Genomic DNA, 11,753 nt, shown 5'->3' on the forward strand with positions numbered 1-11,753 from the left:
GTTTTATGATTACGTTATGTCAACATATATTTACGTTATGTGGATTTATCTTTACGTGCAATGGTTTTCTTATAACGTGAGGTCGTTTCATCTTTACGTTATGTCGATCTCTAAATACTTTATGTGCATTTTCTTTTCTTCACGTGCAGTGATTTCTTCTTTACGTTATGTGGTTTCTTCTTTACGTGATGTGGACAAAAAATTCATGATGACGTGTGACCCCGGAACTTTTCGATCCGGTGTAAAATTCAAATCAGTCCGTAAAAGGCAAAGGAGACGTCACAACGCCGATTGGAAAAATGCTGAACGAAATACACTTGGATAGTCTATCCAGTCACCCTAGAGTATAGTCAAAATAGCTTATTTGTTATTTACGTTCAATATTATCACAATTGATACACCTGGGACTCTGTTGATGACTTGTGGGGATTTTCGTAGTCAGAAAATATTTTTTGAATTCCAAAAACATGGGAATTTCGACTCCCGCGAAAATTTGCATAAATTCGACTCTTACAAGTTACTGCGTAACTAAATTTAATTTTCTACACTAATAAACCACCAAAACTAATTTTCAAGAAAGAATTTTCAAAAAATGTTAAAAATATTACCTCTACCCCTAGAAAACTGGTCCCAGTATCAAACATAATTTTCATTCACAGCATACCGACACTGTGAAACTCATATTTCAGGCATTTATAATTAAGATAATGATTTACTCAACATATCTGATCAATTCAAAACAATACTTTTTTTGTATTTTTTGGCTACTTTTATACCTCGTTGAGGCAAAAATCATTTTTTAGCTCACCTGGCCCAAGACCATGTGAATTATTGTCATCACTTGGCGTCCGTCGCCGTCCGTACTCGTTAACAATTATACAAAACTCTTCTCCTCTGAAACTACTTAACCAACTAGAACCAAACTTGATATTAATTTTCTTGTGGTATCCTCTATAGAACTGAAATGGGGATTTTTTTTTCGTCGAAAAAACATGGCCGCCGTTACTAATAATAGTACACAGGGGTCAGACAATAGTTTTTTGCATATATCTCCAAAACCATTAGGTTTTGCTAGATTCTTTTTATTGCTGAAATGATCCTTATTATAAGGCTTACTAAAGTCTCCAGGGAGAAAAAGTTGTCAGACGTTTCCTTGTTAGAGTTATTGCACTTGAAAGGTAAAAAATGATTAGCCAATATCTTGAAAACTATGAAAGATAGAATAAAACTTTAAATTGTTGAAATGATCCTAATGACACGACCTACAAATGTTTATGAGGATCAAACTTGTTGGGTGACTCCTTGTTAAATTTTTTGCCCTTGAAAGACAAAAAAAATATATTTTTAGAAGATTTCAGCCAATATTTTGAAAACTATAATAGATAGAATGAAACTTTCAATTGAGAAAAGGATCCTTCTGATAAGTCCTACCAAAGTGTTCATTGAGTCAAAATTGTTGGACTGCTCCTAAAAGTTAGAGTTGTTGTCCTTGAAAAAAAATAACTAGGAGAGCTATTTAGGGTCCTTGGAGCATCTTGTTTACGTTTTTTATACTTCTAACTTCTTTTTTTCTGCAAAACGAAGTAAATTCACATATATATGTATCAATATGCTGTCAAATGTCTCAGCTTTACAATGATACCAAGAAAGTTGCGGTAACACTTGGGTTTTGTATCAAAATGAATACAATGGAACAATAAAAGAAATCGCTTAAATTGACATAGTTTTCAATGTCAAAACCCCTAGAGTATTTATTCTTCAGTAAAAAATGGCGTATTTGTTATTTGTGTTTTGGATATTCACAACTGATACTTCTTGGATTCTTTTGGTGACTTGTGGCGATTTTCGTTGTCAGAATTTATAAAAACAAAACAAAAAAATTATAATAAAAATAAAAAATGCCAAAATAGGAATTTCAATATTCCCGTAAAAAGTCGCATAATTTCGACTCAACAAGATATTTCTCGACTAAAAAGTCTCAAATTTTGAATCATTCAATAGAAATTAAATTCCTGGATTAATAAACCACCATTAACTGATTTTCAAGAAAGATGTTTTTTTAATGTTTTAAAATTTAACCCCTTCTCCGGAAAAAAAACTGGTCTCAGTATTAAGCATAATTCTCATTCACAACATACCGACACTGTGAAACTCATATTTTAGGCATACATAATTTAAAAAATAATTATTTGCCCAAAATATCTGAACAATTCAGGCGTGTGATATTTTTATAGGGTTACAATTACTATAAAATCGTAAAAAGTAGAATTTACAGAATTTCTTCTATATCACCTGTTATTGTCTTTTTTCAGAATACCGTAGTTTAAACAAGCTTTTGTGTGATACAGTAGATATGTATAGTGTCCAAGCTTTAAAATCGGCCAGGTAATTAATATTTGAAATTTTCCAAGTAAAGATGGTGCAAAAATTACCACCCCTAGTCATGAAAAAAAAACCTCAACATGAACCAAAATGTTAATTTTTATCATATAAACGGCGTACACTGGGCATGTTGCGGGTGATTGCTTTCATTATCGATGCATCCAACATATTTGCTAATTTCAAGAGCGTAGGCGACAATAATGTGTGTTTTTCATAGAAAGGGAAAATTCATAAAGAAATTCAAACGCCTGAATTGATCAGATATGTTGAGTAAATCATTATCTTAATTATGAATGCCTAAAATATGAGTTTCACAGTGTCGGTATGCTGTGAATGAAAATTATGTTTGATACTGAGACCAGTTTTCTAGGGGTGGGGGTAATATTTTTATTTTTGTTTTAAATTCTTTCTTGAAAATTAGTTTTGGTGGTTTATTAATGTAGAAAATAAATTTAGTCACGCAATAAATTGTAGATTCAAATTCATGCAAATTTTGGCGGGAGTTGAATTCAAAAAATATATTCTGACTACGAAAATCCCCACAAGTCATCAACAGAGTCCCAGGTGTATCAATTGTGATAATATTGAACGTAAATAACAAATAAGCTATTTTGACTATAGAATAAACACTCTAGGGTGACTGGATAGACTATCCAAGTGTATTTCGTTCAGCATTTTTCTAATCGGCGTTGTGACGTCTATTTTGCCTTTTACGGACTGATTTGAATTTTACACCGGATCGAAAAGTTCCGGGGTCACACGTCATCATGAATTTTTTGTCCACATCACGTAAAGAAGAAATCACTGCACGTAAAGAAAAGAAAATGCACGTAAAGTATTTAGAGATCGACATAACGTAGAGATGAAACGACGTCACGTTATAAGAAAACCACTGCACGTAAAAATAAATCCACATAACGTAAATATATGTTGACATAACGTAATCATAAAACGACAGAATGCAAAGACAAAATTACAGAACTTAAAGACGAAATGACAAAACGTAAAGACAAAACGACATAATGTAAAGATGTTCCTACATAACGTAAATACAAAATGACCACATGTAATTATAAAACCACAGCAAGTAATATAAAATTGACAACACGTAAACAAATGTGCATCTCATCAGACAGTTTAGGCGTTCTATAGGTTAGAAACGATGAAGTTTATGTAATGTTAATAAATATACAAGGAAATAGGGATATAAACTCAAGTCCCGTAAGCAATTAATTGCCAATCGACCTATCTGCATTAACCATTATCTTTTAGGGATGTTCGCTGCTCATATTCAGTCAGATTTTCGGGCTTATCTGGTTTTATCCATTTCATAAATATTTTTGGCCCAATGATCCCAACGTCTTTCCATAACTTCATGAAACACACATCAAAATGTTATTTGAGAAGTTTATATAATAACCTTGATATTTTTCCGTATTTTTAATCGATAATACCTACTCAGACAAAATCTTTTGAAAATCAAAAGAAATCCCTTTTCCGCGAAAATATTCAAGTACTTCTGTAAAAACGAGCATACTGACCTATCATTTTTTTTCTATTTACATCGTTCTAGCATGGAATATCTAGATCACAACCTCTTGAAATTATTTAACAGAGCAGATAACATCCTTAAACGGGAATGCTTTACTGTTTCGAATATTGACCACCTACGTGGAAGGTTAGTATAATTATAATACTGGAATGTATGGATCACTATGTCTCATAAAAACTTAATACTTTTGTGAGCTCGATTATCTTGAGAATTACAATTTGGAAGCAGTCACTAAAACTGTCAAGACGCTTTACTATTACATTGTTGCATTATGGGATATTCCACAACCGTAACTAATACAGGTCACATGACCCAATCTAATATTAACACTTTTTTTATTTACTTTATTTGCTAGTTCCTTTACCATAAGTTCATGTAATCATGTTACATTCCAACATGTTTCAAAAGAAATAATTTGATGTTTTAATACATTTTGTTTATCTTGAAAATCAACTAGAGGCTCTAGAAAGCCTGAATCGCTCATCTTGTCAAAAATAGTTACTTTACTTTTGTCACAAGAATCATTTAATCAATGCAGAGCATCTTAGTTATCCACCCGGTTATCATATTATAAAATAAAATCTCTAATTGTCATTTTTTTCTCTTCAAGGACAATAGCTCAAAATCTGAGCAACAGATCTTTATGAAAATTTCAGCTTAGGTCAGTCTCACCATATTGATCAATCACCCCCTAGAAAATTAGGCTAAATCCATTAGTTTTCAAGTTATTTCAATAAGTCATATTTTATTAGTAATGGCCATGTTTTCGACAGATAAAAAATTGTAAAGGATATCGTAACAAACATTCATGCAATGTTGGGTTACAATCCATCCTACAAATTGTCTAAGAGGAGATTTTTTAAAAATCTATTTCAGGGCCCATAACTCATTTATTTGTCAACATATCTCAGAAAATTTCGACATTCATGTACATATAGGTATTCCCGTCATGCTGAACAATTTTAATCACTGCCAGATTTTAGCCAAACCCAACTGTTTTTGAGTTATTTGCATAATTCAATTTGATCCCTATGGTCTATTTTTAGAAACGGTGACCATATTTTTTGCAAGATCAAAACTCCACACGCATAGATTGCTAAATATATTCTACATAATATTACTGCATAGTTTTGTCTTAATCCATCCAGTAGTTTCAGAGGAGATTTTAAAGTAAAATTTTGAGAAAAAAATCCATTTCAGGACCCATAACTCATTCATTCCTCAACGGATCTTTCTGAAAATTTCAGTATAATAGGTCTATCCAATCATAGCTGAATAATTTTACCCCCTTACCTGAATTTAGCTAAACCAAACTGTTTTTGAGTTATTTGCATAAATCTAAAATTTGACCCCTATGGTCTATTTTTAGTAACGGCTGTCATGTTTTTTTTTGCCAGATCAAAAATCCCCACACAAGGATTGTTAAAATTACCCTATGAAACATTCAAGCGAAGTTTGGTTACATTCTGTTGAGTAGTTTCAGAGGAGAAGATGTTTGAAAAAGTTAAAGGACCATGACGACGGACGACGGACACATATTGATAGCAGTAGCTCACATGGCCTTTCGGCCATTTTTTTTAAGAAAAAAACTTTTTAAGAAAACTTAACAAATCTATTTTCATTTCTTTTGACTTTGAGGCAGGTGTAACCTGTAAGAGGACGAAGTTGAATACAAATATAGGTATATTTAAAGATCTTTTTAATCGCTATATTGTCTCTTTTTCTAGACATCTTTACGCTTTTGCCCACTTATTTCCCAGTATTACTTAGTGTTCGTACTTCTGCCTTACGACCTACTTTTATGGCATATCGGAAACAAAAAATGTTTCTGAATTTATATAATAAGTAATTATTGAAGACCATTATTATAATAAACGCATTTTAGTGAAGAAGATACGAAACTATCTTGCTTTGTATGAAAAGTTCCACAGGACGTAACTTCCTGTCAGACTGAAATCAGGCTTTCAGGTCTTCAAAGGCTATCCTTTTATTCCGCATTGAATACTGTTATGAGGATTTTGTCCTCTTATATTTTCTATTTTACCTATATGAAAAGTATAATATTTGACATTGCCCGTTGAGGAAATAAGAACGATGTTTTAATTTATTGCGGACTCCATATATATCAAGATGCTGATGATTTTTTATAGTTGGAAATAGGGCGTTGTCAATTTTTTGTTGTTGTTGTTGTTCTGTTTTTCGTCTTGATTTGTTTTGTTTTCTTTTTTTTTAATCTTCATGTATCTATCCTTTAATGATGACTAGTAAATTGCAAAATGATTGGAAACATACAAGGAGAACTGCATGCAACTAGCAAGCTAAGTCTCCTTTCACTATCTATAAACTCAATTAATAACTTGGCGTAAACTAATTGAATGGCTAGGTTTATCGGAAGTTATCATCTATACACCCATAGGTTGAAGTCAGTTCATTAGCCTACGAAGAAAGTAATCTAGTCGCTCACATTACAATGATCTGAATTTTCACGCCACCAGACAGCATGTATGCTTAAATGTTCTTAGGTCAGATTGAATCTTAAACGGTACCAACAAAACCATTCAAAAGCTTGTAACAGCTCAGTATTAATGTCTTTATATACAAAATATACTTATGACCAGAATAGTAATAAATGTACTAACAGGAAAAAGTGTCCTTTAAAAAAGTAATTCAAACTGTTACCTAAGGTCAAGGCTAAGTGGATATCGTGTGACATGTTTCATGTTTCATGATGAAATGCCAACCATCAAAAGTAAGACATGATTTCTGTAAGAGTTGTACGGTTTTTTTCTTAGTTCTGAGTTATTTTGTGTTATCTTCTTTGTCCATTATTGTTCAAGCCTCAAATATTGCTGAATTTAATTTTCTGTCAGAAGACTGCGTAAATCTATAAATAGTTGTAGCATTCTTACTGTCTATTATATTGTGTTTCCAAATATGTTCTATTTATAGATAAATGTCATTCAATTGACATTGATATTGTTTTCTTTGTTTTAAATTTTAATAAAATGAAATTAGGTTCAGGAACTGACATGGTTCAGGCAAAACATACAAAGATTCCTTTGAAATCAAATTCATTAAAAGATTAATGAACACATTTACTATGGCGTCATTAATTCTTTATTTACAAACATTTGAAATTATGCTGAATCAATGACACTCTAACGCGATTCTAAGTATGTGATTCACATACGATCTACAAAAGCCCTTGGAAGATTCTTACTAATTTAAGTTTTATTTCGCCAGTGATGTTCAAAATATCAAACTTGGAATTCCAAATGTGAATATCAAGTAATTTCAATTTTTGAGTCAGAATTTTCAGACATTAAAATTGTCATTGCGAGGTACTAATGTACGATAATTTGACTTTAGTTGTGTTTTAGACGAAAAAAATGTAAACATTGATTTCGATTAAGTAAGAGAATACATTCCTTTTCAGGAGGGTAGATGTTTAATGTACACAGACAATTTGGAAAGGAGGGGTTCCTCAGTAAAAGAGGGTACAAGGATATTATTTGCTATTTTGTGTCCATTTTACACATGAAAATGACAAATTTTCCAATAAAAAAGGGGTGCCAACCCCTGTACCCTCCCCCCTGGTCCACTATACTTATGTTCAGAAAAAGTAGCTCTATCCACTTTACTTTCATTCAAGAGCTTAAAAGTAGCATTATGACAAATCTTATTTCGCTTAACTTTTAGAGAGTAACCAAAGCAGTCTCGGAAACATTCGTTAGCTGATTTATAGAATCATAGCTTCATACAACATAGAGATGACCAAACTGTTAATAGTATGATGGCACCCGAATGGTTTCGAAAATGGCGTTACCAGTCTTATCCCCAATCGGAACTACTCCCGGCCTTTCTGTTACACTACAAAATAACATCGGAAGTAGAAAGGAGAATTTCTTCCTGAAAAATTTGCCGGCATTGTAGTCATATTCGAATTAAAGTACTTCTATCCACCAGGTGGCGCAAACTAAATATTAGATATCACTCGAAATAAAGAACAGTAATTTTTTTTCAAGAATTTTGGCACGAAGCGAGGAACTAAGAAAACAGTAGTGGTAAAAAAATGAACCAGTTTAACTATAATTTTAGAATAGGACCTGTCTAATTCCGGAAAGATTCTCCTGCATAGTGCCTTCGAGGTTTTCTTTTGTGTAAGTATAATACCACTATTAAGAGGAACCAGTCGTCTACACATGCCAGAAAGTAGTCCTTAAAAACCAAAGTATTTCCTAGGATGCATTGTGTATTTTTTTGTGATTTAGCCAGTAAATGCAAACTGGGTATTATCTGAAAGTTTATCATGCCAGTACACACTGAATATAACAGTTTAGAACTGATGTAGAGAGTATTTTTTTCAGAGTCTAGATCTTAAGCCTATTCATTTGTCAAATTTCCAAAAGGAAAGTAGTATTTTTAATACCTGTCTACTTTCACTTCACCGTTCTTTATTAGAAGCGACCCGTGCAGGTCCGGGTGTCAAAAGAATAGGCATGCAGCAGCGCTAAGCTTTTCGTAAAAGGCGATTAAATAGTGCTCAGAAACCCTTCCGGGGGCTAGGCGCTCTGCCCACAGAGCAACTGGGATGTGTGCCCCAGGTGGTGGAATGGGGAACCCCTGGCATGTTTCATGCTGGGGTTGTCAGGCTATAATACCGAAAACCTGACCGCAAACCATAGTGGCGCACCGTATTGGGAAAGATGTCACATTCCTCGCACATTAAAGAACCCTGTTGTGGTATTCGATAGGAGTAGGAACCTTTGCGCTCCGCCACAGGAGGCTAAATTGCCCGACCTTACCCATTCCCCCTTTTTCTAGTGGCAATCTAAATTTGTCGACCCTATTGTCCTTGTGTCCCATCCTTTATTTCATTTCATCATCATTTCATCATCCATGTTCATCGTCTGAATATAGCTGAAATATTGCCGCTCGGACGTTAAACCCCAACAAACAAACAAACAAAACTTTATTAGAAGCCTTTAAAGGTATGCTGCAGATTATATGAAAGTCTTTAATGGGTCACCTTTATGATAAAATGTGTTACAGTTCATTTGAACAAGCTTTAGAAAAGATTGTGACCTTGAAAATTGCATAATTCAACAAAGAAAGTAATGGGACTTTTAATAGAGGTTTTACACCTGTAACGAGAAAGCCCGAGAAGTTCCGATTGTCTGATGAATTATGGAGTAACCATAACTCATCAGAATCCAAGCAATTCGACCCAAAAACATTTCGGACCATGGAAAGTGTTATGGTTTAATTAATGATTCTCTGGGAGCGTTTCTCATATTATTTCATTAAAATTTACAAAACTAGAAATAATATATAAAAACAAATATGCGATAAAGTCAAAAATATGGAGCTAGAGGATTCTTTTTGTAATTTTAACCAGTCCTCCACTTGAAGATCAAATGATCAAATTCGCCAGTACCTTTCCAACTTACTATACTGCTATCATATAAATTACAAAGCTGACATCCAGGGGCAGATTTGTTGTATCTATAATACCAACACCCATTGTGCTGAAGACAAAATAATGCACACCGGAAATGAGAACATTGTAGTCTTGACAAGATAAGATTAAGCGTGCTCAGTTGTAAATTGTTTCCTCTTTCAAAGTATCCAGACCCAGTCGACGATCTGTTCAGGGCTTCTGTGGGTGAGCAGTCTGGGACGTCTGAAAGAAATATCTACAGTTACCGGTTTGCTTATTTTAAAACGTTTAGGACTCACCTTTTATACAATAGTTGCTTATATAGAGGACATTATCATGATAAATTGACTGCCCACGGGACAGTGATATTTCCTGAAATGTTGGTAATGTCCTAGACGTTTTCAATGTTGAAAGCAATATCACTTTAAATTCCTGGGGCCACATAATCATGTTTCAACCAATAAAAATTGCTTATTCTTCCATTATATGAAAGAATGTAAAATCTTTTAGGATCGTGGTTTAAATATATGAATATGTATTGGCTATATTGACCCGTTTTCACTTTAATTTCGTGAATAGCAAGTCTGATCCATATTCGGCGAGCCGAGCCGGGCGTTCACCCTCCCGTTTTTTTTTCTGGGGGTGGGCATTTTTTAATTGAAAGAAAAAGCAGTACAGAGTTATAATTTTTTGATAAATACAATACATGAAGAGATCTCAATACTCACTACTATTCCAAGCTGCCGCTTTACATAGATTTTCAGCATCTTGTTTCGCTGGTTCTTTAACATCTAAATAAAATCCAACACATGCTACAGTTCCAATAAAATTGGGGTGACTGAAATCAAACGCTCCTCCAACACGGAGAACACCAGGCAGAACTATTTCTACACTGTCTTTGAATTGGTCGTCTTTTTTCATGGACGTACCATCTACTTGTATAATATGCTCTCCCTTGTTGATATCTATACCAAATGAGACAAAATGCCATGAATTTGACGAAACAGAATTCGTTGATTGACGTGAAGATTCGACTTTAGTATCTAGTGATCGTTTCATTGCTATATTTCCATTATCTATGTATAAAATCATATCCCGGAACGGCTGTGACTGGTCCGTCGGCTTGTAGTGCAACAGGGTAGCAGTTTCCGTAGACGGATTCACCATCATCGAAAACGAATAATCTTTCGATGTATCGATACTAGTAGTATCATCCAGTATCAAATCAATGGGTCCAGAACCATCCATTACTTGCACCTTATTGGGGTATTCAGGTGGTTGATCACCAAATGTTGTGGAGCATAAGCTTTTGTTTACAGTTGATGGTGGATTCTGTATCACCTCTGTATTATAAGACGACTCGTCCATCGGCCATAGGAATGTTGGATCACGGGAAGCTGCTGCTCGTATATGAGCTGTAAAAGTTCTCAAAATAAGTCTTTTTATCATATGATTAACTAAAAAATTGTTTTTAGGATAGGGCGATTTCCATTTTTTGTTTTATTTTACTTCAAATAAACATGTACGATTTTACACAAAAAGATTATTTTTCCAAAAGATTCATAGCATATATACAGGTGCTTGCTAGTTGAAAATAAGAAAAACAAATTACTAGAAAAGGGAGTAAAATTTTAAAAATCGGACTTGGACCCCGCCGCAAAAAAAATCAATATCGAAAAAGTATATCCAAGTATTAAACGTTCTGCTGATTTTTTATATATTTGCCTTGAAATCTGTCGAAATAAGCCTTACCAGACAGAAGAAAGAGAACCAAAACCGCCATGTTACTGCTTCGTCTTCTCCCGGATAAATAAGTTACTGTCAAGGTCATTAATGCGTTCTACAATTTTTTTCTGAAAACAATAAGTAATAAAATGCTAAGTTTATTTTTAAAAAGATACATGTCTTACCGTCTACATTATAGACTTCGTATGTTAATAAATCAAGTTGAATTAAATTTTCTCCTGACACCCGTGGATTATACCGAATTGTATACCTTTTCGGCATTTATAGTTCTGAGAAGTTTCGAACTTACATGTCAGTGGACTTAATTTACGCTCAACAATAACAATTTTAACGTCTATAATCATCTGATTAATCATACTAAAAGCTCGTGTTGTATAATTATAAAATACAATTACACCTCAGATTCATAGGATATATCGAGTGTCTATCATGTGATCAATACAGTAACCAATAAAACTATAGAGGTACCAGAACAGTTTTCCAATAAAGTGCTAATTAAGGAAGGATGGGAAAGGAAGTAAAACGACAAAGCCCTGTCTTTTTTCAATAAAGTTTATATGATTTTATTCTGGTAGAACAATAATACAATGGTGAACAGAAAAAACAGGTAATTTGAAGCATTGTACTGAAGTT

The 11,753-nt window shown here is 33.5% G+C and overlaps 1 protein-coding gene across 1 annotated transcript; it reads right to left on the reverse strand.

The window, feature by feature from the left end:
- Positions 1-9,044: 9,044 nt before the first annotated feature.
- LOC148621874 (uncharacterized) lies at positions 9,045-11,508 on the reverse strand. Its single transcript, XM_088576670.1, has 4 exons — positions 11,410-11,508; positions 11,127-11,227; positions 10,103-10,789; positions 9,045-9,617 (listed from the first exon to the last, which is right to left on the reverse strand). Exons 2-4 carry the CDS (start codon positions 11,203-11,205, stop codon positions 9,325-9,327), a joined length of 1,059 nt encoding a protein of 352 aa, XP_088432796.1. The 5' UTR covers positions 11,206-11,227; positions 11,410-11,508; the 3' UTR covers positions 9,045-9,324.
- Between the last annotated feature and the right edge of the window lie 245 nt (positions 11,509-11,753).

This window comes from Perna viridis, chromosome 3 (assembly GCF_037379345.1).
Source record: "Perna viridis isolate PV_CMFRI_1.1 ecotype Kerala chromosome 3, ASM3737934v1, whole genome shotgun sequence".
Lineage (NCBI taxonomy): Eukaryota > Metazoa > Mollusca > Bivalvia > Mytilida > Mytilidae > Perna > Perna viridis.

Excerpts from the sequence above, each read along its gene's own strand:
- LOC148621874 (XM_088576670.1), bottom strand. The coding sequence starts at position 11,205 with ATGACCTTGACAGTAACTTATTTATCCGGGAGAAGACGAAGCAGTAAC. Across the intron at positions 10,790-11,126 it reads GGTTCTCTTTCTTCTGTCTG|CTCATATACGAGCAGCAGCT; the intron begins GTAAGGCTTATT and ends GAACTTTTACAG. Across the intron at positions 9,618-10,102 it reads AGCGGCAGCTTGGAATAGTA|ACGTCCCAGACTGCTCACCC; the intron begins GTGAGTATTGAG and ends TATTTCTTTCAG.